The sequence below is a fragment of the Lonchura striata genome, chromosome 4A (assembly GCF_050655825.1).
Source record: "Lonchura striata isolate lonStrDom1 chromosome 4A, ASM5065582v1, whole genome shotgun sequence".
NCBI classification, from domain to species: Eukaryota; Metazoa; Chordata; class Aves; order Passeriformes; family Estrildidae; genus Lonchura; species Lonchura striata.
Window position 1 is genome coordinate 9,911,343 of NC_140742.1, and position 27,827 is coordinate 9,939,169.

Consider the following 27,827-nt stretch of genomic DNA (forward strand, 5'->3'; position numbering starts at 1 on the left):
CCCGGCCGACGGCCTCTGCGCCGCCCCCCAGCCTCCCCGGGCCGCCGAGGCCCTCGCCCCCCTCTCGCAGGCCGCAGCGCCCATCCCTCCCCACGGCGAGGCCCCGCACTCACAACTCGCTCTTGCCGCCTTTCTCCCAGTTCTTTATCCACTCGGCCGGGAGCAGCGCCGCCATCTTCCCCGTGCAGCGCCGAGGGCCCGGATGGAGCAGCGGCGGCGCCGGGTCAGAGGGGACGGACGGGCCGCGAGAAACCGCGGGACGCGGCCGCGCCGAGCGGGGAGGCGGCGGGGCGGACTGCGCCTGCGCGCGGGGGCCGCGGGGCGGTGCCACGCCCGCGCGCGTGCGTTAGAACCGCGGGGCGGGGCGGGGCGCCTCGCGCGCGTGCGCGCTGAAGTCCCGGGGGCGTCGGGCTCCGCGTGCGCGCGTTAGGGACGCGTGGTGCTGGGGGCGTGCGTGCGCGCGCGCGCATTAGAGCCGCGTGGTTTTGTGTGTGCGTGCGCGCGTTAGAGCCGCGTGGTTTTGTGTGCGTGTGCGCGTTAGAGCCGCGTGGTTTTCTGTGTGTGTGTGTGTGTGTGTGTGTGTGTGTGTGTGTGTGTGTGTGTGTGTGTGTGTGTGTGCGTGCGCGCGCGCGCGTGCGCGTTAGAGCCGCGTACTGGTTTGTGTGTGCGTGCGCGCGTTAGATCCGCATGGTTGTGCGTGTGTGTGCGGTTAGAGCCGCGTGGTGGTGTGATGGTGTGCGCTGGTTAGAGCCGTGTGCCGGTCTGTGTGCGCTGGTTATAGCCGTGTGCCGGTCTGTGTGCGCTGGTTAGAGCCGTGTGCCGGTCTGTGTGCGCGGGTTAGAGCCGTGTGCCGGTCTGTGTGTCCTGTTTACAGCCGTGTGCCGGTCTGTGTCTGTGTGTCCGGGTTACAGCCGTGTGTCGGTCTGTGTGTCCTGGTTACAGCCGTGTGTCGGTCCGTGTCCGCGTTAGAGCCGCGGCGCGCGCGCGTTGGAGGCGTGGGGCGGGTGCCCGCGCGTGGCGCGTGCGTTGGTGCAGCGGGCGCATGTGCGCACGCGCGGTGCGGGTGCGCGTGAGGCGCCGCCGGCCCCGAGCACGGCGGAGCGGCGAGATGTCTGCTCGGAGAGAGGGCGAGAATGGTAACTCGTTTGAATAAATAGGCGGTTAAAAAGGGATTGTGTAAAGCTTACCATGACACGTCTAAATGGTCCTTCCGATACAAGCACTTAGGACAAGCAGTTGTATGGACCTCGTATTCCGCGTGTCGCCCCTAATGCGTGTGCCTGTTTTATTACATGTCGCTTGTCTCCATTAAGTTTCTGCAAGTTGTTCTGTGTTCCCTTCAGTTGCTAATTGGGATATTAGGGTTAAAACACTCCATTTGGTCGGGTAGCAAATGTTTTTAGTCTTTTCAGACATTTCTCTTTCCTCTCAAGCCACCTACGTTCTCAGTCTTGTACATGCTTCCTCCTCTACAGTAGTGTCAATTGTTTCACAAATACAATGAAACTTCAGCAAATGGGGAAATTGAAATAAAATCTAAAGGTGAGGCCCCACAGCTCCTGTGCCGTTATCGGTGCCAGCACTGCTGTGCTCGCTGCCTTGTTCTCCACTCTGAACTGAAACGTGCAGCTTGCTTGTTTTATATATATATATATATATATAGGTGTAACAGCTTTCCACTCGCAAAATAGCTCTGATCAGGAAGTCTAGCATTTCAGCAAATCTACATAATTCTGCCTGAGACAGGGAATGGTGTTGTTTCAGTTACCATTCTCAGCCAGTTTCTGCGAGCTGTGCAGAATATTGTGCAGAATGCTGCTTATGAACAACGCCTACTTCAAGGGGATCCCTTACAACCCTAAACTCTGCAGTAACACAAGGAGTAAAGGAGGCAGATTCTCTGCTTCTCATACTTATATTTTAATTATATGGAGACCACATTCCAGGCATACTATATGCAGTGTAATAGAAGATACACTCAGTTTACAAATGCCTAATCTATTTCTGATAGATTATTTTTAAAATAAAAATTCAATAAATATATTGAAAACATATGTATAAATGATAAGCATAGAATTGCAGGCCCGAGGAATAAAATGAGAGGGTGTTATAAGCAAATGCAATAAGTCTATTTAGAAGATAAGCCTAAGAGTCACATAAACAGAAAACAAGAATCTAACAAAATATATTAGGTGCAAGGATGTATGTAGGAATAGTTATGTAAGGTCTGAAGATAAAAATTTGAGATTTTGCCTTCATGATGAGGAGGAAGAGGCAGTCATGGAGAAATGCAGTAGAATAAAGCCATCAAATCATTGCAGGACCAACAGATTAATTCCCAAGTTTACTTAAGGAATTTAAACCTCTTATTTCTTGAAGTATATTAGTAACGGACTGGGACAGGCTGAAAATAAAAGACAGTACATGCAATGCAGAAATACACATGACAGAACCAGTTTTAAAATCTACTCTGAGAAGAGTCTTGATTCCACAGCATTTCTATAGTACTATACAAAACATTTAGTGGTTATTTAACATAACATTTAATATTTATATAAAATACATTCTCCTTAATTAATATGGATTCTATATATGACATATAAGCTCTAAAACATAGACATTGCATTTTGTATTGCATAAAGTAATGTAGGCAAAGCAAAATATTTTTAAAATAAGTATGTACCAATTCCTTCTCAGAATGACGTATTTTTGACACAGAGTAGTCTGTTCCACACTATAAAGTCATATTCAGTTCTGACTTATCCTTGCTTTTGTGGTGGACATCTCTAGATAGTGAAATGTCTTTCTCCGTAGCACTTGATGTTAGCTGAACTGGGAGGAATTCCTAGGTTAAAAAATAAGACTTATATTTTAGTTCTGTAAAACAGCCTTTATAGTTCATTCTTCATCTTTTCATGAGGCTTTTATTTGCTAGAAAAAGCATCCTGGGCATCCTCAGATTTGTATCAATAAGTCAGAGAACCTTGTTAAAAGCCAGGACAATTTTGTGTTTCTGTTGTTTCAACAGGTTTACATTTACCTTTCTAAATAATGGAATAAAATAAAATGTTGAAAAGAAGGAAGAATGATGCCTGCAAATGCAGGATATGTCACAGCACAATCTTAAATCACCTACTGTGCTTCCTGCCTGAATAAAGAAGTGCTCTGAAGGCTTTGTCCGAGCTACATTAAAGGAAATGCCTCTGTCACCACTATGGTAACAGCTGGATAGCAGCAGGAAGTTATTTAACTGAACAGTAAATACAAGGTTTTCAAGGCTGTAGTACATTATCCAGCAAATACATAGCTAAAAAAATATCAGTGGTAATTGGATCTTATAAAAATGTATTTATTCTTGGTTTTCAAAATAAGTACTACAGCCATCTATTGGGAGAGCTGGAAATGTACAAAAGCAAAAGAAATAAAACATCCAACAGCTCTTTTCCTCTGTATTAACCAGTTCCATTATTCATGTGACAAGGCACAACTTTATTATCTGCTTTGAGGTTTAAACAATTGAGTGCTTTACTTTTTCTGCACAGACAATTAAGAATTACTTTTTGGAAGAAATTATTTTTTTATTATTTGGCTTTAGTATCATGTCCACGTAAGAATTAATTGTTCTAAATTCCCCTTTTTCTTTTAACAGTAATTGTTTCGTGATTGTACCAGTTCTTTTTCTGTAGACATTTCCTAAATTCTCACACAGAAAAAATAAAGGTACAAAGGAGGCATGAGTTCACATTGTTAAGATGATTTCCATTTGGTAAAAGCTGTTTAGGCAAGTAAGAATCTTAAACATTAGCTAATACTGGCTGTTTCCATTCATCTGGACAGCTGAAATGAGAAACATTCTTAGACAGTGATTGTCAAATACATCTTGCAACTTTTTGGTTTTTTCATAGCTAAACTCAGTGTCATTGCATCATCCTGAGCTATAAAATGTCCCAGATTTAATGAAGATCACACCATTATGGAGAGCTTTGCTTATTTTCAGCTCACAGAAATCAGCATTCTTTCACTCAGAGTTGTTTGCTTTTCTTACCACTTGGCAGCACAGGCAAGAGCCAACTGTAGATTTAGGTTCCATTTCCAAACGCAATTGGCCTGGATATCTTCTGGTCAGGGCTTAACATGCACATAACTTGTTGGTTCTGTGTATGTTCATGAAACCTGCTGCTGAATAATGAAAGGCAGAAAGACTAATTAAACTCTTCTGCATAATGCCTGTGAAGAAGAGGCTTTGTTAGAAAAGGTGCTGGAAGCAATGCCTGGAGTAATGTGATTGGAGCAGGATTTGGTAGGCAGCAGATCAGTTATTTGCTTGACAGTATGTTTCACTTATTCAATGTGTATTTCTCCCCCATCAGAGCCTATCACTCTAAAGAATCCTGTTCATTTTTTTTTCTGATCATTGACAAGGAAAGACAGAAAGACCCCACACAAAAATCTGTTTCAGCGGTAGATTTGAACAACGAAGAAACTGACCAAAACAGGGAAAAGGATAATTATTTCTTCAATCACAGTATCACCAAATGGCAAAATGTTAGTGCAGAAGTAGAGATCTGTAAGACACTTGCTGCAGGGATTTATTTTCAGAATGAAGACAAGCTGATCTAATGGGCCTTACTCCCATCCTGTGCTGGAACCATTGCATTGACAATTCCTGCTTGCCTGCACTGAAGAATGATGACACAATTAAAAACTAATAAAGTAATTAAGCAACATTTTGTCTTCCATTGCATACATCTTCCTTGAAAATGCTATATCAAGAACAATTACTGTAGTATGTAAAGTGTGAAAATACAAAAAACAAAATCTATGGATTTTGCATTTTGCAAGCTGAGCTGTGACAATATCACTGACGGTGTAATTTGGAGTCTTGTAGTGATTTCTAAGTCTACCAATGCAGAAAGGCAGAGTACAACTTGTAAGGCAGATATTCCTGGGCTCACAGCTCATCAGTCATTGATCTAATAGCTGGATATTCTTCACCATGGCTCTGTATCATAACACCTCTTGGATTACACATATTCCACAGAAAATGGGATGACATACTGCGCTCCGGTGACAAAATCCCTTTTGGAGCTTTAGCCTGTTGTGAGGCTGTGGTCACACACACAAAGGGTTCGTTCTGTCAGCTCCCTGGCAGTCTGTCCAGTGTTGGCAGAGCCAGGCAGCCCATGCTGGTGTCCCAGCAGCTCTGCAGCTTACAGCTTGTCCTTCTGCCCCTCTCCTCCGGCCTGTGTGCAGAGAGGTTCCAGGTGGCCGGAGCCTCTGGGGAGGGTTGGCTGGGTGCTGGTGATGCAGGAAGTGTAGGAAGCCAACATTAGCAGTCACCACTTATTAGTGGGTGGGCAGTACCTGCAATTTGCCAGAGCTATAGGTGTGGCTGTTAGTGAAGTTGGCAGGCACTTATCCCATGGAAATAGGTGCTTCGTGCTGGTTTATTGTGAGGGGTTAACAGTATTAGTGCATTGATAATGAGAGAATATGAAGGTTTGAAGGTAAAACCTGAAATCGGTAAGTCAGGCTCTTAGCAACATGGTCCACACCTTGTTTGGATTGTGTACCCCAGATACCAAGCATGTTAAAATGAAAGTGTGTTTGTGGCTAATGATAATCATGTCAGAGAAATTCTGAACCCCTACCTAAACTTGGGGTTTGCAGACTGTTAGGAGTCAAAGAAGCTATTTCTGGAACTCTCCCTTGGGATTCCTCATTCTTGATTCTAGTGTGGAAAGCAGTCTGGGGACCTTGTCCATTGCTCTGGGGCACCTTGTCCATTGCTCTCTGTTCTGCTGCTGCATCTCTTTCTGAGAGTTTGCATGAGTTCAAGGTCAAAGGATCCTTAATTAAATATTCCTGCCTTTGACACATGAAGAATATATGTTTAAGCTTCTACAGCAATATACAACATTTAATGAGGCTACTCTGCTAAAATTTAGATGGTCATGTTGAGTTGCCCACATACATAAGAACTCTCAAACATCATCAACAGGATGTGGGGATAATTAATGACCAAAGTGATCAGTTAAAGGGACATGTTTGTTAACCACAGCATTCCTTTTTGCTCCTCTCTGTCTCTTTTCTCCTGTCAGGGCATACATATGGAAACATACAGGGAATAGGCAAGCATTGCCTTGAAATTGGCATTTTTCTACTTATTGTATCAGACTTAATAGTACCCGTGTGCCAGAACTAATATTCCAGCATGAAGGAATTATGAATAGAAAACCATGCATGTCATCCTATGTCACATGCTTGCTAAGTCCAAAGTCCCAGCTCTAGATAATTATTTCTTGCATTAATCAGTTCAAACAGAACTAAGATAAATCACTGGTTGCATTTTCCTCTTCATTTGGCTTTTAGCTCATCTGCTCAGTGGATTGTGAAAGAATGTAAACAGTTTGTGTCTGATTTGACATCACACTGAAGTGAACTTGGAAGTAGTTTCAGCAGCAGCAGCATACTAAGTCTTCAAAGGATGAGTCAGTGTTTACATGCTTAGATGTAACTTTCCCACTGGGAAAAGTTATTATCAAGTTCAGTACTGTTGCCATTTTTTTGATGGTTTTAGTTTTAATGAGAAGGTATTTTATTGCATTGTGTAACAACAATGGATTTGGGAATTACAGGAATGTTTGTCCCGCTTAAGATTTCATTGCTGAAGTTTGAAAAGACTCATCAGGTGTTTTCAGCTTTTCCTCTGTCTCTACTATAATTATGCCTCTATTTTTCTCAAACTTCCCTTCAGACTTCTCCAATGACTTCATGAAAGTGTAACAAGAATGACGTTTATCACCTGCTTGCAACAAAAGGAAAGAAAGAATGTGCTGTAATAGTAAATGCTGTGGATAAAGAGTGTAGTACTGTTTTGAAAGAGAGAATCAGATTTGATTTTCTGTAGACCAGCATACAAATGCTTGGCTTTCCTGTCAAATGACTGAATCTCTTTTTCCAATGGTACTGAAAGCACTGGATATATTTCAAGGGAAAAGGCAGCTTTCAGACATCTGTTACTTATTAGTTATTCAATTTTCTATTGTCATATTCATGAGAAAATGTTTCTTGTCAAGTCGCCATTTTGTGATTTTTCTGTATTTGATTTTCTTCTTTGCTGCACCTCTGAAATCGCAGCTCTGGATTGCATAGGTTTTTTCACTCCATTCATTAATTTGGCACTAATAGTCCAATTGATAAATCAATAAGATGAGTAGGAAATAAATTACATTAATTTCTTAGGGATTGTATTAACAAATACAGTTTCCCATATGAACCACAGTGACTCTTGACCCATAGTTGACTAAATAGTTTGTGTCAAAGAACTGTGTGCTAAGTCCAGTTTATGTTTATCTGACTCAAACAGGTTGACACTGATAGAAAATTTTAACGTGATTGTGTGATTGTGTAAATAAAATTTCAGAGAGACTGTATTTTTGTATGATCTGATTTTTTCAGTTCTTTTATCTCATGTTTTTTGATGGAAGGGTACTCAGGAGGTGATTCTAATCCAAGCTCCTGCAGGGGTGAGAGCTTTTCAATTTAAATTTTTACCATAGTTCTTGATTTAGACATCAAAACCTGAAAGTGGGTCTTTGCTAAACTTTGTGACCTCTGAAAACAATCTGCTTCATTTGGACAAGTATCAAACCTCAATAGAGCAAAGGCCTTTGTTAAAATCACTGCTGATGAATGTATTAATAATGTGGTATGACAAGGACTTAGGAGATTAAATATTCATGTTCACATTGCAGTGTTAAGGTGCAAACCTCTTACTGTGCCAAAGATTCTTAAATAAATAATCTTGGCTTTGGACTGATGTGGAATAAGTTTAGATGTGACTCAGTACTGCAATAGAGCTGTTTATTTCTTATAGGCTCAGCATCACCACTGTGCTGCTGTAAGAGGCCATCTGAAGACCCTCACTCATTTGCCTGCTGATTGCCATGAGAAGGAAAAACCCCCTGCTGCAGTTCCGGCTCGGAGAAGCCAACATGCAGGTGCAGCCACTGCATCATCACATTAGCTGCTCCCAAGGAGGCCTGGCAAGAACTTGGCAAGGAGTTGGCAAGGACTTGGCAAGGAGTTGGTAAAGACCCAGCATGGACCCAGCACAGGGCAGCCTGCTGTAATTCCTGCTTCACTCTCCACCTTTAAGCCGAATGAACTGTTGGGGTGACTATGGTGGTCTCTCACTGCAGACCCCTCATCTGCCTCATTACCACCGTGACAGACAGAGATCAAGAACCCTCTCCCCAAGGACTGAGACTGAGACCCCTACCACAGGGATGTGGGGGGAGAATGACATGGCCTGTTCTTCTCCAGTAACTTCAATGGACTTATTCTTCATTGTGTTTGTTCAGCCTGGATGATTTTCAGAAGATTCACCTGTTCCCCCACAGCAATTTCAATAGACTCTCATTGTTCTGCATGTTCCCCCCTTTTTCCCTCTGTGGACTATAACTGGACCCCTGGGTTGAGCAGGACTTTGGAGACTCTCCCCAACACCAGACGAATCCCCATCATCTGGACCAGTGAGGACCTCGCCTGTGTTGGTAGCTATTCCAATCCCCCTCTTCTCTCTCTCTCCCTCTCTATCATTTTTATTTCCTTTCTGGCCCCACTATTGCATTTATTGTTTTGGCCCCTAATAAAGGTGCATTTGCTGTGATTAAACAAATCAACTAATAGTCCCCTGCTATTTGTCTTTTGCACTTTGGGATCGGCTAACAAACCATCACGACACCCCACTATAAGCAGATTGTAACAGCTGCATCACTAAATACTGTGTTCCAGATTGCAGGTCATTCTTTTCTGAACAAAGAGCAAGTGGTATGTAGAATTACATCCTAAGTTATTGAATATTGTTGTTGATTACTGAATAATCATTATATGTTTTTTCTAATCAATTAAAATGAGTTTGTTACTATTTCATTGCTTACCTTATACTATAGTTACTTGTAATAACTACAAGCTTTGAATCAAACTGTGGTCTCAGTAGGTGCTAGACAACAAAGTGAGAAGCAATCCTTACTCAAAAGGGCTTTCAGTGTAAGCCCTGGAATCTGCAAACATTGTAATACATTGGATAATTACACTGCTTCTCCTGCAATTGTCCACACTATCTGCTACAAGTCTTTGAAGAGATATGGTCTGAAAACAGAGTCGCTACTGCTGACATGCTCAAGGGGAAAACCAAAAAAGCTTGAGAACATTATTCCAAGTAGCTGAGTTTTCCCAAGGATAGCAGGAAGCAGGTCTGCAACATACAACCAAGTACTCTGGCTATGTTAAATGTGCTGGGTCAGCAGTGAGGTCATCTGAGATTTTAAGAAAGGGGAAAAGGTTAAAGCAGTATTTTCCTGTTCAGGACCGTCTTAGTGTTAGCCATGAGAATGATTAGATGATTTTTGGCTACAGCTACCAAAGAAAATAGCCTGAGGTTTCTGTCTGATTTGGAAAATTCAAGTCTCAAAAAAACTATGGATTAACAGATTTAAATCGTAACAAGCTGTAATTCTGCGGGGACAAGAGTTGAGAGCAAGGAGAGCGTTGGGATGAGCATTTTCCAGACATGAAAGCGTCTGGAGAAGATGGTGTGAGATGAAGGGGCTGCTGGAGGTGCTGAGGGAGGAGAGGCGAGGCCGCTCGGAGCCGGGAGCGGGGGCAAGTGAAGCAGTGAACGGCCGGAGAAACGGCAGGAGCTGGAGAATGGGGTCCAGAGGGCCGAGCAAACTGAGGGGGTTGTGGCGGCTGAGGGGGCTGGGGAGCGGGGCAGTGGGGACCGAGGGGCTGAGGGGGATGCGGTATCGAGGAGCGGTCCCGCGGGGATGGAAGGGGATGCGGTATGGAGGAGCGGTCCCGAGGGGATGGAAAGGGATGCGGTATGGAGGAGCGGTCCCGCGGGGCTGAGGGGGATGCGGTATCGAGGAGCGGTCCCGCGGGGCTGAGGGGCTGAGGGGGATGCGGTATCGAGGAGCGGTCCCGAGGCGCTGAGGGGGTTGCGGTATGGAGGAGCGGTCCCGAGGGGATGGAAGGGGATGCGGTATGGAGGAGCGGTCCCGAGGCGCTGAGGGGGATGCGGTATCGAGGAGCGGTCCCGCGGGGCTGAGGGGGATGCGGTATCGAGGAGCGGTCCCGCGGGGCTGAGGGGGATGCGGTATCGAGGAGCGGTCCCGAGGGGATGGAAGGGGATGCGGTATGGAGGAGCGGTCCCGAGGCGCTGAGGGGGATGCGGTATCGAGGAGCGGTCCCGAGGGGATGGAAGGGGATGCGGTATGGAGGAGCGGTCCCGAGGCGCTGAGGGGGATGCGGTATCGAGGAGCGGTCCCGAGGGGATGGAAGGGGATGCGGTATGGAGGAGCGGTCCCGCGGGGCTGAGGGGGATGCGGTATCGAGGAGCGGTCCCGAGGGGCTGAGGGGGATGCGGTATGGAGGAGCGGTCCCGAGGCGCTGAGGGGGATGCGGTATCGAGGAGCGGTCCCGCGGGGCTGAGGGGGATGCGGTATGGAGGAGCGGTCCCGAGGGGATGGAAGGGGATGCGGTATGGAGGAGCGGTCCCGAGGCGCTGAGGGGGATGCGGTATCGAGGAGCGGTCCCGAGGGGATGGAAGGGGATGCGGTATGGAGGAGCGGTCCCGAGGGGATGGAAGGGGATGCGGTATCGAGGAGCGGTCCCGCGGGGCGTTCTGCACTTCCTCCCGCCGCCGCCACGCGCCGCCCTCCGCCGGCGGGAGCCCGCCCGCCGCGCCCCCACCGGCCCGCCAGGGGGCGCCGCTCGTTCCCGCGCGGCGCGGAGCCTGCCGGGAGCCGCCATCTTCTCGGGGAGCGCTGCCGGGCGCGGCGCCGGCGCCGGGGAGCGGACGGGACGGGACGGGACCGGACCGGGCCGGTGAGTGCCCGGGCGGCGGCGGGACCGGGGCGGCGGCGGGACACGGAGGCGGGCCGGGCTGGCCGCGCCGGGGGCTCTCGCCGCTCGGGGCGGCTCGGCGGGGCTCTCCGCGTGCGGCGGGGGCTCGGTCCCCCGCTGGCCGCCGCCGCCCCCGGCCGGAGGCGTTGCCATGGGGACGGGCGCGCCGCCGGCGGCCGGGCCGGGCCGGGCCGGGGCTGCCCGGCGGAGCCCAGACCCGTCCCGAGCCGTGCCCCGGCTCGAGCCTTCGATGCTGCTCTCTGCCAAAGTGGATGAAAAATTATCTGTGCTCATAAGCGCTTCTGTGGCCCCTGTGGTTCTTTTGACGTATTTGAATATTATCTCTCCTTGCCCACTCTTTTGTTATTTAATTTTTTATTAGGCCCATCACTTTCTAGAACTGGTTCTTGTTAATAGAAATGCAGTTTTGTTCCATTACAGCAGCTATTAAGAATTCTATAGGGGCAAGTTCACTCAAAGTAATTTTTTCAGTGGTAATTAAAGTTTTGCACAATGTCTATGATCATATGCTTATATATTTCTCTCTAACAGTAAGTGTATTTCTGCTTCTGTACTACTTGTCTAGTGAATCTTTCTTCCTGCTGAAAGCCCTATAAATGGGTGTAAGCATGCATTTTGTTTGGGTAATTTTTGCATTGTTTTTAATCTGTATCGCTGCAAAATGTAGACATATTTGCAGCACTACTTTCATTATCCCTTTACTGCTACAGCCTTAAATGGCAATTTTAATGCAAATATTAATGTAGCTAACTGGGAGAATTTAGTTTCCTAAATGAACATATAGAAACTACAAGATCTTACAGTAGAACAATTTTGAAGGAAAAGCAACCAACTGCATGAAAAAACCCTCTTTTACCTTTTTGCCAAATATCTTTTTTTTTTTATCTAATACCTGGACAAAGAGCAGAAGGATACAGATTTACTTAATTACTCATTGTTTATCCTGAAGTAAATCGCCACATAACAGAGAAGAAAACAGTGAAGTATTACCTCTAAGAAAGCAAGTTTTTGTGTGATGGATTGCTGCTTAGCCTTTTATTTGGATATTTTAAATTTTCTTAATTGCTTCCTTTTGCTATCTGCTTGACTGGTTTGCAGTTTTCTTTGAGGTCCTTTAAACAATCCCAACTACTCGCTGTTATGAAATGCTTGGCACCTACAGTACTGGCCAAGAAGGGCAAAGGAATCAGTTAATGATTGTTCTGCATCTCCTCTGACCTTGCCCTTTGCAGTCAGCAGCAAAAGTGAAAGAATGCTGATGAGGATGGTTGGTTATGGGTTTTTTTGACTGCTTCCACTGATGCAAAACAGACTTGCATTTGTTATCAGAAAAGCAAGGAAATGTGTGTTCATAGCTCAATTTTAGAAGTATGAAAATTAATTTCATTTCAGGCCATGTGTATTTATGATAGGATTTCTGTCTGTTGCTGTCCTCCCAAGGTGGGTGGTACAGCTGCAGAGAGCTGAGGAGTTCCAGAAATCCAGTTTATAATCAGATATGGTATTTCCTAGGAGAGAGAAGTCTGGATCATGAGATTTAATTGTCTACTTTACATTCTTTCTCCTTTTTGCTGGCCTCTAGTTTTTAATTCCAGGATTTTGTTTTGTTATCTTTGGATGTTAAGGGGTATGCCCAATTTATATCCCTTACTAGTTTTAGTATAACATCTAATTACCTTTCAGAGTTTCCCTGACCTCAGACTCTTTCATCTTTAGATTATATTTTAATTTGGATTTCTTGGCCAAGGGAGAGAATTTTTAAATGTGTTGGTTTTTTTTTTTTTTTTTTTTGTCATAGCTTTTAAGTTGTGTCTTCATAAACAATGCTGAAGGTTATGTAAAAGAGGTTGCTAACCTTTTTTTTTTTCTACCAACAGGAATGTAAATATTGGAATTTGTTCTAAAGATTGGTGGAAAATAGCAATGAAACCAGTATCTGCTTTGATTAATCCATTGCTATGCGTCATCTGATTGGATACTAATTCCTTAGGGAAAACTGTTGTAAGTACTTTTTGTATTGTTTTGTTTAACAGTGTACAGTCTTTTGCTGCTTTTTATTTTTCATAGCATGGTGTCTTTTTTACAGAGTTCTAATCTAAAATATACTGAGCATGATAAATCAGGCTTGAGAAACCACAGGATTTTTAAACATGAAAAATGTAGTTATGTGTGAAGACTGAAAGGCTGTTAGGATGAAGAAGGCATGCTGCAAGGCTTGAATTGATTGTCACTCCTGTCATGTAAAATGAAGCTGCACATGTCTTGTATTGTCCTTCTCCTTCAATGATTTGGAGAGTTTCTTATTAAATAAAAAGGCAAGCAGAGTGTTTTCAACAGGAACAACTTTCATATTTCGTTTTTGGTAAAATATTAGAATTAGTTCCAAAGTCATCCCCATTTTCTGGCAAAGTTAAAAATAAAATATAATGGATAATCCAAGAGAAGTTTACAAGATGATGAGGGATGTGTGTGTATAAATACACATAGTTTATATATAGATGTATATATATGTATATGTGCAGATTCTTCCCATTCTTTAACAGCAAAGCATTCCTGCTGTGACACCAGAAGGTTTTGGGATGCTGTTCTCTCTCGGGCTGTGACACCAGAAGGTGTCGGGATGCTGTTCTCTCCCGGGCTGTGACACCAGAAGGGATCAGGATGCTGTTCTCTCCCGGGCTGTGACACCAGAAGGGATCAGGATGCTGTTCTCTCCCGGGCTGTGACACCAGAAGGGATCAGGATGCTGTTCTCTCCCGGGCTGTGACACCAGAAGGTGTCGGGATGCTGTTCTCTCCCGGGCTGTGACACCAGAAGGTGTCGGGATGCTGTTCTCTCCCGGGCTGTGACACCAGAAGGGATCAGGATGCTGTTCTCTCTCTTGGAGCTGTGACACCAGAAGGGATCAGGATGCTGTTCTCTCTCTTGGAGCTGTGACACCAGAAGGGATCAGGATGCTGTTCTCTCCCGGGCTGTGACACCAGAAGGTGTCGGGATGCTGTTCTCTCCCGGGCTGTGACACCAGAAGGGATCAGGATGCTGTTCTCCCGGGCTGTGACACCAGAAGGGATCAGGATGCTGTTCTCTCCCGGGCTGTGACACCAGAAGGGATCAGGATGCTGTTCTCTCGGGCTGTGACACCAGAAGGGATCAGATGCTGTTCTCCCGGGCTGTGACACCAGAAGGGATCAGGATGCTGTTCTCTCCCGGGCTGCAGCTGGGTGACTGAGCCGTGAGCTCAGCGTGGCTGCTGGGGCGGGAGCGCTGGCGGGGCTGGGAACGCCCTCGCCTCTGCCTGAGGCAGGAGATGCCGGTCCAGGCTTTCCCAGCCTTGCCCGAGTCCAGAAGATTCAGCAGTTTTGCTGTGCCATGACTCATGTTGCTGTAGCTGAAGTTTCTTATAATAGCTCCCGGATGAAAAAAACCCTCTTTTTCCATATTTTTCTTCAACTAGAAGTTTAAATTATTTGTGAAAGAAGGATGTAGCACTAAAAGCTGAAGCTCAGCTCGTCAGGAAAGAAAGTGCATCTCAGGGCACTGCAGATTTTAGTAGGCATTTTTTACTACTGACTGTTATTTTTAATAACCCCTGTTAACTCAGTGGGTTTTTTTTTGTTTCTTAGCCACAAGAGCAATATCTTACTTGGGCTACAGCATGTCAGTTTTTCCTATAGAAGTTGGTATTTAGTCCTTCCTTCTCATACATACAACTAGAGTTCTGATGACATTTAACTTGGAAATTCTCACAAAGGATTTTCTTTTTCTGCCCTTAGCAGCCATGAAGCCATCTTTTTTTGTTTGTTTGTTTGCTTATTTCTCTGTTCCATACCCATGTGACTTCTTCAGGAAGAAAATAGTTCTCAAAATGGTATGTTTCTCTTGGCCTGGTATGTACATTTGGAAGACAGGGAGAGCAGGAAAGTCTTTGTAACTTAACTTAAAAATTAGGAGGATGTAATAACCTGCTATAACCTTGAGCAACTGACTGACTTCCTGTGATGACAAGCCCTGATGGGAGGCTAAGTAGGACCTGTTGGAAGAACAGACAAATAAAGCTGAGCTGATAGGGTTATGTAAGCTTTGGCACTGAATCAGGAGGCATTCTGTATCTACATACCCTCTTTCTAAAATAAATCAAAAATACCTAAACAGAACTCTTTTTAAAAACAGCTATTGATCATTAGATATAAATATGCTGAAATTTCAAACACTGTTTATATAGATCGTGTTTGTGGTCATTTTAATCTTTATAAATAGGTTTTCTGTTAGCAGCATGCACCTTCCTTGATCTAATTGCAGCTGAGCAAGCAGAAACTGAAGTTCATTGAAGTGACATATGCATAATCTGTGTGTCAGCTGGTACAGTGTGTTCTGTTTGATATTTACTTGGTGCACTACTCACATTTCAAAATTCAGTCAACAATAAACACTAGCACCCTTTGGTCAGGATCATGAAGCTGTGCAAGTAGATTTCTGACTTGGAGGTTACTGCCATGCTAGTCATGTAAAAGAATTAAAAATAACTCCTTATAATGCCAATCTAGTTTGGGGTTAAGGATGGAAATAATCACATCTAGTAAAATATACTTGAAAGGGAAAAGTGAGCTTTATACTTTTCCTTTCAAGCTTTTCAAATCTAGGTAATATGGTCATGTATTTTTGCATAAAATCAATACCTGTTAATATTTTTAAAGCTGAATTAAACATGTTTGTTTTGTGGAACCACAATGTATAATTTTGCATTTTGAATAAGTTAACATTTTTACTTTATATTTTTGTCTCTACTTTTTTTCTGAAACATAATTAGTAGGCTATATAAATTGGTCATTCAGGTTGAAAGAGGGTGGTGTCTTGTGGCAAATAGCCTTCAGTTGTTCAAAAGCAGGATTAAACTTGGCTTAGCTTCTGGAAGCCTTTCAGGCTAAAATAGACTGTGTACTCACTGTATAAAAATACATATAAAGCTTCAATAACAGTTAAAATATCTGGGCTTCATAAGTGAAGACGTTCTTTAACATTTCTGGAGCTTCTGCCTTTAATTCACATGTGGTTAATTAAAACCTATGGAAAATGGCTTAATTAATTTCAGTATACTTTGACTATACCCTGACCTCATGTTGGCTACTGGTATATATTGTAAAGTCTTGTGTGCCCATCTTTGGTGGCAGATTTTTGTGAATTTATGTTTCTTAGCTGTAGACTATTCAAAAATTTACCCTCACTCATTATTCTGCTACAGTTAATCTGTCTGAGTGCTGCTATGATGTCAGATATTGTTGTAGATCATTATTCCAACTAACTGGAGTTAGGCAACTGCTAAAAAATACGTGCAGAAGCAGTCTTCATAAGCTAGCTGTAATTTTACCCTTTGAGTAGTTGCTTTTAACAGTTTGAAAAAGAAATAATTGAATATGATATTTTACTTAAAGTAGTACTAATGTTGTATACAAAACAATACTTACACAGGCAAGGAGTTTGCCTCAATGCTTGATAAAGGTGTTTCTTACAGATAAAACTAGTGAAAATGCAAGCCAGCAACGTTTCGAGGGGCTGTTGTAAGGGAAGGGCTTCATGGTGTCTGGAACATGGTTAAACCTTGCCTCTTCCTGGGAGGGACTGGCCCTGCTTCTGTCATTGCAGTAGTTAGACGAGGCTTTTAGAATGATAGTTGAACCTTTCTGCTCCAAGTGATCATGATTAAATTATGTAGTTGATATAATTTGAAAAAAAATAGTTCATTTTAAAGGATTGATCTGTTGTGATTGTGCCTTCTGTGTCAGTGCTTATTGCTCTCTTGGTACGTGCTTTTCATATTGTTTTGATTGTGAGGATTGACTCCAGAGAAACCAAATGTGGCAAATATTTTCATTATCACCATGGGAAGGGTGGTGTTAATGTGGTATCAACCACATTAACAGAAGGATTTTTGAAGTATTCATGGCGTTTTAGAAAAAACTAACATACACAAAAAAATTAAAATGTAAAAAATTTAAATAGGAAGATTTTTTTATCACTGTTTCTTAATTCATTTCTATATAAATGCAACAGAAGTAGAGGTATACTGCTATTCATACAGCAAAAGCCATATATATTTGGGTTTTTCAATTAACAGTTTGAGAAGGAGTCTTTGTAGGATGTGAGGTAGGCTTTGTTTGTGTTCTTATAGAAAGTCTTTTAGGCTTGCAGATAAGAACATTACTGTGCAGCTAACTGGTTTTGAGTAATACCAATTCTTTCATGAATGCAGTGTAATAGTGATAGATGCTTAAGGTCAATTGAGATCTTTACAGGAACAGTTCTAGAGGCCTTAAAGCAAGGTTTTATAAGGAAATAAACATGAGCAATAAACATAAAAGCTTTTAAGATTTCATTATAAAAAACCAATTGTTTTCAATGTCTATATTTATATAAAAATACATGTTTTATGACAACTTTCATATTACTAAATGTAATTACTGGTTTGGGTGCCTTTGCCCTTCAAAGTCAAAACAAGCATATAGGTTAGTCAATGCAATTTATTCAGATGCTATTTTTGAATTTGCTAAGCTAAAACAGAAAGCCACAGTATAATTTGTAGTGTTATTACATTAGTCATGAACTGAGAGAGAAGGAATTAAGGCTGGTACTCAGAGGTCTTGTGTGTATGATTACATGAAGCACCCATGCCAGGTGTCTGATGTCACGTTTTCTTCACCTGCTGATCACCTAATTATCTTTGTCATCTTGGCAGAGGATGCAGCAATCCTGCAATACATAGGCATTTTTATTTGCCCCTCCCCTTTCTGAACCCTAAAAAAAGTTTTGTAGAAGCTAAATCTGGTGTTATAGAAGTAATCATTGCATTGATGTTACAGAATGTATAATCAATGTTAATGCAAGTCTTGAGGAATCTATATTTTTGTGTGCTGGCCTACCTTATACAGACTGGAAATAGTTATATTTCAGGATTCATATAGAAAATGGAGAAGAGCACTTGTTCAGTTAAGTACATACTCTATTCTTCCTTATATGCCTTTCTTTTTCCTAATTGCTAAACTATTACTGCTTTGTCCTAAGTAGTTTATTTGGGCAGTCTCATAATTTAATTTAACACTTTAAGATGTGTATCAGCAATAGCCATGACTTTTAAGTTAAAAGTATCACTGCACTTGTGTGGACAAGAGATGAATGTTTACTGTGCTTTGGCTTAATCTGTGTTGGGATGAAGGTGGTGACTCTGTCAGTTCGTGGTTCTGGCACAGGACCTGCTGTAGCCAAGTTGCTTTGTTTCATCCTCAGCAAAGATGGGGCTTGTATGAGTGCTCTTAGCAGCCTTGTGACACAGAAGGGACATGAGGCAGAACTGATAGTTGGTACTCACCCTGGAAAAGTATAGGTAGGGGTAGGAATGTATGATAAGTGCTAAGAAGAATGACATTCCTTCAGGTAGGGAAGGGAGGGAAAGCTGGGGTGATGGCAGAGGCATAGGAATTTTTGTAGAGGGTGTAGGCAGGGTGTGGAAAAGTGGAAGCAGTATGCTGGACATGATCACTAGTGCTGGGACTCTTAAAAGCAATGCCCATCACTTTGGTAAAATGCCCCAGTGCAATATCTGATAGTTTATTTAATAAGATATTTTGCTAAAATATAAATCAAGATGTGTCTTTACAGTATAAGACAAGTAAAAAAGCTTTTTTTTTTCCGATGACGGTTTTACCAGTTGCTGCCCACCTGTAATGGGCATGGAGGTCATGGCCTTCATATGAGGATAATATATAGTTGTGTTTGAGAATTGAGCTCTAAAATCTTGCAACTGTGGTCTGGCTCAGATCAGTATTTTAAAATTAGTAACTTTGTATTTCAGGTTCAGAAGCCTTTTGGAGGGGTTTTGGGCAGGGGTTTAATAGCTTTAATAAAGTATTTCATTCTTGCAATCTTTGTTAAGAAATAGAATATGCTTTTAAAGCTATAAACCTGTGTGTTCTCCAGGTAAATGTTTATAGGCCTCTAAGACATCTTGATCTTTCTGCTTTTCTTTACAAATTTTTTATTATTTTGGTTTTAATACCTTGGTGTTTGCCTCTATGTGGCCGAGGAACTGTTATTTTAATACATAACACATTGTAGTTGAATTTAGCCAGCTTCCGGGGTTGTATATGGGCATGATCTATCCTTCTGTCTGGAAATTAAAACATACGTTCTTTGTTTAGGAAATCTAAAGGGGAGTCCTGCCTATGAAGAGATGACGTGTAATGTCCCACAGAACTCGGAAGTTTGTGCCTCTGCAGACACTGATGGTGCCCAGGAATGGGCGCAGGAGCGTGAGCGACGGGGAACTTTTGTTGGATTTCCACAGGGCTGTCCTGTTTCCGTGTTGGCTCTAGCACAAGCTGGCTTTGTGTATACTGGAGAAGGTGACAAAGTGAAGTGCTTCAGTTGCCATACAACTATTGAAGGATGGGTGCCTGGGGATTCTGCAGTTGAGAGACACAAAAAGCTTGCCCCCACCTGCAAGTTTATTACTGAATCTGCTTTTCTGGAAAGTGACATGGATCCTGTTGCCCAGAACTACCAGAATAGAACTGAAAATGGTACCAGCAATTCAGCCCTCCCATGTGCCCTGGATGACCCTGATGTGGAGGCAGATTACCTTTTGAGAACTAGACAGGTTGTGGATATGTCAGATAGCTTGTATCCTAAAAACCCTGCTATGTGCAGTGAAGAAACAAGGTTGAAGTCTTTTCACAACTGGCCCCTCAATGACCAGTTGACACCACAGGAATTAGCTAATGCTGGATTTTATTATACAGGTGTTGGTGACCAAGTGGCATGTTTTTGTTGTGGTGGAAAATTGAAGAACTGGGAACCCAGTGACAGAGCTTGGTCAGAACACAAGAGGCATTTTCCCAAATGCCTTTTTGTCCAGGGCCGGGATATAGGAAATGTTTCAAGTGAATCTATTCCTTCTGAGCTTGGCATAAGTGGTCTGAATAATGCACAGCACCCAAGGAATCCCTCTATGGCAAAATATGGAAAACGTTTACAAACATTTTTATCTTGGATATATCCTGTTGACAAGGAGCGACTTGCAGAAGCTGGGTTCTATAGCGTAGGTAAGCCAGACCTTGAAATGACTAATACCTTTTACAAAGAAATTGTACATGAGAAAGTGTCTTGTTATGGAAAAAAACTCCAATTTTTAGAAGTTTTATATGGAACAATTTGCCAGAATCTCTTTACTCAATTATCTACTTTCTACAGTTCTTATGTAAAATTGCATACATTGTGCCATGTGTGGTTACTAGCAAAGCATAGTCTTGATCATAAATTTCCTCTTAGCAGTAAAACAACCAAGTTTTTGTTGTTTTTTTTTTTTGCCTGTTAAAACCTTTATAGTATATCTTTCACAATGACAATTATTTGAGTTAATAGTTTTTAAGAAATTAAGTGCTGTCCTCCAGACCTTAGGTGTAAGGAATGGGCCTGTGGCCTGTACAAAAGCATGTAAACAAGACAATCCAGATTGTGTGCTATTGTTAACTTAGTTAACATGAGTTTGCATTATCATACCATGTGAACACCCAAAACGAGCAAATACCACTACTCCCTAGTTTATGAAGACAGTGGTACCAGTGGAAGAGCTTTTACTCTTACACATGCAGTATTTGATTTGGATAAGACACCATCTCTATGCATTGGTTTTTCAATTAGATGGAATTGCACAGTACCATTAAAGCCCTTTGACATTCCACACTGAGGGATATTGTACAAGTACAAAGTGTTGCTCTTACTCAGTCACAAGGAAAAGGGCATTATCTGGGATAATTTCTTGCTCTCATCTTACTTGACTTCTCTCTTAGTACATCTCAAAACTTTATAGTATGATTCTGTTTAGTTTAGTTGTGGTCATAAATAAAATCTTTGCTATATTCCTGTAACCTGTAGGTTATAAATGAGCAATATTTGTACCCACTAGAACTGTTTTATTGATTTCTTCTTGGGTTCATAAAAGTACTGAAAGATCTGTATGGTAGAGTTGCACTAACTGGGCACCTGCTTATCAGACTGAGGACTCTTCAGGTGACTTCTGTAAAAACTGTTCCCTGTGGCCTGAGAAGAATTTAATTCTCTGTGGAAACACTACCCATACCTCCTCTCATTCCAATAATAATGATATATAAGCAGTTTCTGGGGCAGTCTGGGATCACAGTAGGCACAGTGCTAGGACAGAGAGGATGCGGTTCTCCTCAACTGGTTTTGCTATTGCTGGTTAGGGGCTGTTGATTTAATGGGAAATGGAGGACCACGAAGCCATGTAAACATCTCTCATTCTTTGTGACAGACATCTTCAGGCCTTGTTTTCCATTGGATTGAACTCCATGATAACAGATTATTTTCAGCTTTTGGTTTTTTATCTGTATAATTACTTACTAAAATAAAATTCAGGAAGCTTTCTTGTCTTATTTTGTGTTTATTTAAGCTCAGTTCTCCCCTGAACATTTGTTTCAAATCATGTATGTTGTCCTCTGTTAAAATGGAGTTATTTTCAACTGAAATTGTAAATCAGTAAAATATATATTTCTTAATGTAACATTTTAGTTGAAAACTGGAATTATGCCTGCACAAAGTATGGAACTTTATTCTTGTGTGGTTTCCTCAGGTAATGGTGATCATGTTGTGTGTTTCCACTGTGGTGGAGGATTGCAAGAATGGAAGGAGAATGAAGACCCTTGGGATCAACATGCCAAATGGTTTCCTGGGTAAGGTATCCCTTAGTGCTTTCTTGGTGTGAGTCTGAGTCTAATTTACAGTACATTGCATTTTAATGACAGCATGCTAATAAAGGCTTGAGAAAGCTGATTATGGCTTAACACTGTTAAGATTTATGCAAATAATTTTGTCTTATTTATAGCATTATTAAAGAGAAGATATCTGTGTCTGGATTTAAATGCTTGCTTTCTCAGTAAGAAAAATTGTGTAGTTTTGTTAGTATGCATCTACGGGGTTTTTATTGTTTCCAAAGGCTACATTGTAATGGTTGCTTTTATAGCTTGCTATATGTAAACGTTTGTAACTTATACCAAGATACAAAATTAAACAGCTGCCATAGAGCGAACAAACCCGAAGAAGTGGGTTAGTGGCATGGAATATAAAACATAGTTCTCTCTAATTTGAAAGGATTAAGGATTCTAGACTGTAGTAGTACCAGAAGTAGTTTTTAGAAACTTGCCAGTGTTGTCTAAAATCTGTTTTGAGGTTTTGCACATCAGCCTCAGTGGCAGTGTGTCAGCCTCACAGCAGCCGTCTGTTCTGAAGGTGAAGTAACTGCTGGAGCTGGACAACTCTTGTCAAGGAGTTACGGCATTCCCTAAATCTTCTGGTAGGAAATAGCTCTGCCCAGTGGTTAAGAATGTCTGGAAAATAACTAAAGAAAGCACAGAAAGCACCTGTTTCACCAGCAACTGTTTGCTTTGATTGTGAAAGACTATAAGAACCAGCATTTTAACATAATGTTTGTTTTTCATTTGAGTGAGCCTTTACTTCTAGAATTCTGTGTCATGAGCTGTCATGGCCAACAACTTTTAAAATTTCTTCTTCACCAAAAATGGGATAAAGATAAGTACTGCTTAAGTGTTTAAGATGTTCTTAGAAATATTACAGTGACATCACAGATGTTGGCTAAATATTTAGAGATTTTAAAAGCAGGCAAATTGCATCTGTATGATGTAGGCAATTAATCAAAGCTTCCATAGTTACACAACAAATTTTTGCTGCTAATGCAGTTCTATTAAATCTAAATGTTCTTATTTTCAGGTGCAGATTTGTGAGCAAAGAAAAGGGAATAGAATTTATAAATAATGTTCACTTAAAAGATGGATGTAGGGATTCAACAGTAAGTGTCTTGCTTATTAATCATTTTGTTAAAATAGCAAAAATCAACATCGTTTTATATTAAGTTATCTTTTAATACCTATAATTTAATCCACTTGCTGCTACTTTCATTGGCAGAAAGTGAAAGAATTGCAGTATGTTTTGTTTCTGTCAATCAGAGTGTACCCAACTCCCTGTTCTCCTTAGCCTGGGTTAGGGATCACAGCCAGGGCACCTTGTGAACGTTGTATATTGGATACTGAACAGGTGCCATTTGTTTTATAGCCTGGGAACCTAAGGTTGATGACAAATAGTAGCAGATACATTTTCTTTTATTTTTGGTAGAACATTTTTAAACTTGTGTGTAGTCACTAAAATGTAAAAGTAATGTTTTAGAATGCTTTTGTAGACTAAAAATTATGTGCATATGGTTATTGCAGAAATAGGTTAAAATTATAACAAAATACTGATCATTTTGTTCAGAGCAGATTAAATAGTTTTAGTCACTAAAAGAACTTGAGATCAAATAGCTATTTTTTTTATTTTGTAATTGTATGCATTTCCTTCTACTTTCTCCAGATTGTAATTTTTTTTCTTTATGTTTCATTTTTAGACAGAAGCTGCTGAAGGGACAATACTTCCTAAAGGTATCTGTTTAAAACAAACAGCCTCCCCCCATTTTGGAATATCCATATTGGAATGTATAGTGACAGGAACGGTTAATTTTAAAAATAACCCTACTACAGGCAAATTGTTGAATTATATTCTTCCATTACTTCATTGCTTCCAAAGAACTGAAGAGCGTATTTTATTTCTCTTAGAGGAAATATAATTACAGTTTGGTAAATATTGTAAATTAAAGGTTGTGAACCATGGAAGAAGTTTGTATAGGACTGAGTCTTATAGCTACAAGTGAGTGTGCATCAAGCATTGAATTAGTAGTGCTGTGGGATGAATGTTAAAGGATACTGAACAGAGACAGCCCTTCTTCATGGGCAGGAAAAGTTGGTCTGTCCAATGGCAAGGACTGAGCAAGCTGAAGTAGTTTATTATGTCTTCCAGTATTACACATTCCTGCAATGCTTTTCACAAATACCAAGCAATAAAAAGACAAAACAGTCAAAGGGGTAGTAGGAGGGCCAATCAAGCAGCTTCATCACAGGAAATGGGAGCTATTGATAGTAAGAGTGGCTACACAAAACCTGCTTAGAACTCTCCCATACTGCTCATTTATGGGAGTGAAAACAAAAGAACCTTGGGGAAAAAAAAAGGTTTTGTGTTTAAAAATTCAGAATTGTTGCTGTTTTAACAAGGCTGATAAGTAAAAGGAAGGGGAAGGTCCAACAAACTGAATAATGGTTTCCCCAAGTAGTGTTGTGTCTTACCACAGACCTACTTGCTTGTTGGTAGGGCTGTGTTTTGGTTTTATAAATTCAAATTATTTATTGTTTTCTATCAACACATGTGAGTTTTTTTCCTTCTCTGAACTGAATTAAAATTGATGTAATGTTACTTATGCATTGTGACTTTTTGGATGAATGTCATTGAACATTCAGCTACAAAATTTGTGATGGTAGTTTTATGAGACAGGTTATTTAATTTGAAGTAGTTGAAGAGCAAATGTAGGAGGATTTCTATAAGTAAATGAGGGGAAACTGGGAAAGCTAGGATAGAAAAAAAAAGCTCAAATCTGCATTCTTTACAATTAGCAAAATTCTCAAATCAGAAATATGGTTCCTTTGATTACATATTTTTTGCAAATATGTGTCTTAGAGTACTGTAGTCAATGCTGTCAGATAATCAGATTCATCCTTCTTAAAGTGTTTTTGTTTTGTTTTTAATTTCTTGTTTTAGATGATCTCTTACAGAATCCTTGGGTACAAAGTGCCATAGCCATGGGTTTCAGTTTGTCTGAGATTAGGAACACCATGGAAAAGAGATTGCAGATGACTGGAGAAAGTCACACATCTGTTGAGGATCTGATAGCAGATTTAAGTGCTCATAAAGAAAATACAAGGGAAGAAGAACCAAATGAAATCCCAGTTGAGCAAGATGAGCTTATTCAGTTACAAAACCTCTGTGTGTACTTTCATATCAGTTTTTTAGTCTGTGAAATATTTTTTTAATGTTATTTGTTTATTCTACCCTCTGATCCCAGTCTCACCTATGGTAAATTTACAGTATTGTAAATTAAAATTAATTTACAATTTGAGACATTTAGAAAAACAGGGTGTTAAAATATTTGAGTGTAGCAGCATTTATAAATATAATCTCTGAAATAAGTGGTATTGGTATCTCACAGGTGTGTAACAGTGACAATCTAGTGTGCTTCTAGGAAAGGTTGTATGTGCTAACAAGAAAAGCCAAAATTGTTGTGACAATTATATTTAAAAATAAAAGCAAGAGTAACTACAAGAATATAGTTATAAGATGAACTGTAGATGTGGCAAAATGAAATAGACCCAGGGACACACTGTCATATTCAGCGTATTGAATACAGAAAAGTCACAGTGGGGGGATGTTTATTTTACAATACATAATTTTGTTTGGGGTAGATGTATTTTTGTTCTTGGCCAATAAGAGCAAGTGTGCATCTAAATGGTGTTTCTATTCAGTCATTTATGTTCCAGCTTTGCTGGGGCATGCAAGCCATTCTCAGAAAGCCTTTGTGGTGCACTCTGCAACTAAACCCAGGAGTTCTAAATCAGGAGACTTGTAATCTAAGACAAGCATATGGGTGAATTTATAGGGAGGGCAAAGACCATCTGGTTGGCATGATAAGCTGAGATCTTACCAACCCCCTCATTTTAATAAGATTTTTAATAGGACATTGTGGGGGAAGAAGAACTTGCAGTGCAGCTGGACCTTATTTTGATGGTTGGCTGTGCAGAGCTTCCCCCAAGTGGCAGGGGAAGGTGTCTGAATTTTGTATTTTCAAATGGGGCATATTGGAATAATAAAGAGCTCATGTACAATGCCAAATTGACTCTGTCTTACAGATTTTAAGCTTTTTGAAGTATGGATATTTTGAAGATGGGGGCAGGGAAGGAAGTCACATCCTCATTTTCTCATTAAACTCAGAAAAAGGAATAAAATCCAGTAACAACAAGCCTTTCTTTTACCTTCAGCTCAAATTTTGGGGAAATTTTGTCAGTGAGAGGTCTGTGAAAAGAATGGTTCCTGACTGAAAAATGCATATCCTTAAATTCTATAGGTGTTTCAAGCTGTTCAAGGTGTTACAAATACATACAGATGCACTCCCTGCTTGCATTGGCCTGGGAGATGTAATGGGATAGAAGGGGAAATAAAAAAAGAGGAGTCTGTGCTATAGCTAGGATTCCTCTCTTCTACTTCTTCTTAGGGTTTTTTAAGGGTGTGACCTTTAAATCATATGAAGAAAACCTTGTCCTTGTGTGTAAAGAGAAAAAAAAATATAATGAGATTCAATGGTAGTAAGTATGTTAACTTCTTTTTATGTGTCTTTTTCCTTAGACCTCAGTACTGAAGAGAAGTTAAGACGTTTGCAGGAAGAAAAGCTCTGTAAAATCTGTATGGCTAAGGACGTGTCAGTTGTCTTCATTCCCTGTGGTCACCTAGTAGCCTGTAAGGAATGTGCTCAGTTACTTAATGAATGCCCTCTGTGTCGTTCAGATATTATGAAAATACAGGAAATTTTTATGTATTAGTGAAATACACAGCACTATGGATGCAAATGTTTCCTGTTTTTTTACTTTAAAAATGTGTAATATAATGTAAAAAATGCAGTTAATTCCAGAATGTAACCATATGGCAGGACTTAGATTTTTCTGCTGTCAAACTGTACACATTTTAACTTTACAAATTATTTTCCTTAAATGATTTTTTTGTATGTAAAAAGCAATATGTATGAAAGGCAAATATGTATATTTTGTAACTTTAGTCCATAGACCTGATATGGGAAAGCCCAAGTAATGTAAAACTTTATTTATGTGATCATTCCTTTGCTTCACTTTGGTAGGACTCTGTATGACTGATGTCTGTACAAATAGAGTTGTACAAGGAGCCTGTCCTTATAAAAAATCTGTAAATAAATTAATAAAACTATAGTTGTATACATGTATATTGTACCTGAGATTTTAGATTTTTAAAAATATTATGTAGGATAGAAAGTATTCTCTTTTTTCTGTAACTTTGGTTGTGACATAATTCAGACAATGCACATAAACCTGCTGCTGTATCCTTATGGTTACTTCTGCTACTTTGTAGCTTTGTTTTAATTTAATTCCTGTCTTCCTATCTATTTTTCGGGTTCAGATGTATAAATTGTCTTCAGTAGACTGGTTTTAGACATCTGTTTTTCACAAAGATCCATCTTTATATAAAATGTACAATAATTTTCTTGATTAAAAGGGAACTCAAGAAATTAAGGAAATTTTATGTACCCTGTGCCCTTCATGAGAAGAGGCTCATTTTAAATTTGCCCCTTACACAAAAAGATGTTCAGTTTTACATTTTTCTTGTTTGGTTGTTTTTGTAACACAGCATCATCCTAACTGATTTATCTGCTAATACTTTGCAGTGCTTTATAACTTATATTTTCATACAAGAAAATTAAACTTTATCTCCTAGAAAACTATTTTGTAAAATTTACTAGCAATGTTAGAAATCTTTCATTTTTGTTCATGTCGGTTTGCAGTATTTAAATTTAAAAGTTAGGAGCTATTCTAATGAGAGTCACTTTAAAATATTTAAACTATTTTTAGCTGGACTGATCCCCCATTTCTTATTTTGAAAGTATCATAGCTTTGTATTTAAGTACAGCTGTTTTATGATAATTGCTTGATTATGTCACTTCCTTATTTTGTGGCAATACTGATATGTTGTGTATATATTTTTGAGTTCTACACACTAAAGTTTAGAATATATAGAACATAGTTTTTCATGTTGTTAAAGTTTTGAATACACAGAAATGTATTATCTACCTTTTCTATTTTTTAAAATCTGTGCTGTGTAATGCTATGAATATTTAAAATAAAGTGCAACCCAGATGTTCCTTGATCAGTGTA

The 27,827-nt window shown here is 40.7% G+C and overlaps 2 protein-coding genes across 18 annotated transcripts in view; one reads left to right on the top strand and one right to left on the bottom strand.

Moving 5' to 3' along the window:
• The window catches only part of THOC2 (THO complex subunit 2), a 49,126-nt gene extending 48,847 nt beyond the window's left edge, over window positions 1–279 (bottom strand). For all 10 annotated transcript variants that reach the window (XR_014952401.1, XR_014952399.1, XR_014952400.1 and 7 more), the window contains exon 1: window positions 114–279. Coding sequence is in view for 6 of the 10 variants with exons in the window: in XM_021548460.4 (XP_021404135.1) it covers window positions 114–175 (62 nt within the window). In the remaining 4 variants the exon portion in view is untranslated. The remainder of the gene's footprint in view (window positions 1–113) is intronic.
• A 773-nt stretch (window positions 280–1,052) lies between these two features.
• On the top strand, window positions 1,053–27,819 carry XIAP (X-linked inhibitor of apoptosis). Of its 8 annotated transcripts, XM_085570487.1 has the most exons (11): window positions 1,053–1,136; window positions 7,880–8,835; window positions 12,810–12,933; window positions 13,476–13,919; window positions 14,118–14,800; window positions 19,122–20,024; window positions 21,572–21,671; window positions 22,726–22,804; window positions 23,396–23,429; window positions 24,637–24,861; window positions 26,275–27,819. In XM_085570487.1, exons 6-11 carry the CDS (start codon window positions 19,154–19,156, stop codon window positions 26,466–26,468), a joined length of 1,503 nt encoding a protein of 500 aa, XP_085426613.1. In that variant the 5' UTR covers window positions 1,053–1,136; window positions 7,880–8,835; window positions 12,810–12,933; window positions 13,476–13,919; window positions 14,118–14,800; window positions 19,122–19,153; the 3' UTR covers window positions 26,469–27,819. The 8 variants fall into 8 exon arrangements, with proteins under 8 accessions (XP_085426613.1, XP_085426612.1, XP_021404088.1 ...); XM_085570486.1 differs by having other exon boundaries at window positions 13,476–14,800; XM_021548413.4 differs by lacking the exons at window positions 13,476–13,919; window positions 14,118–14,800 and having other exon boundaries at window positions 1,053–7,529.
• The last annotated feature ends 8 nt before the right edge of the window (window positions 27,820–27,827 follow it).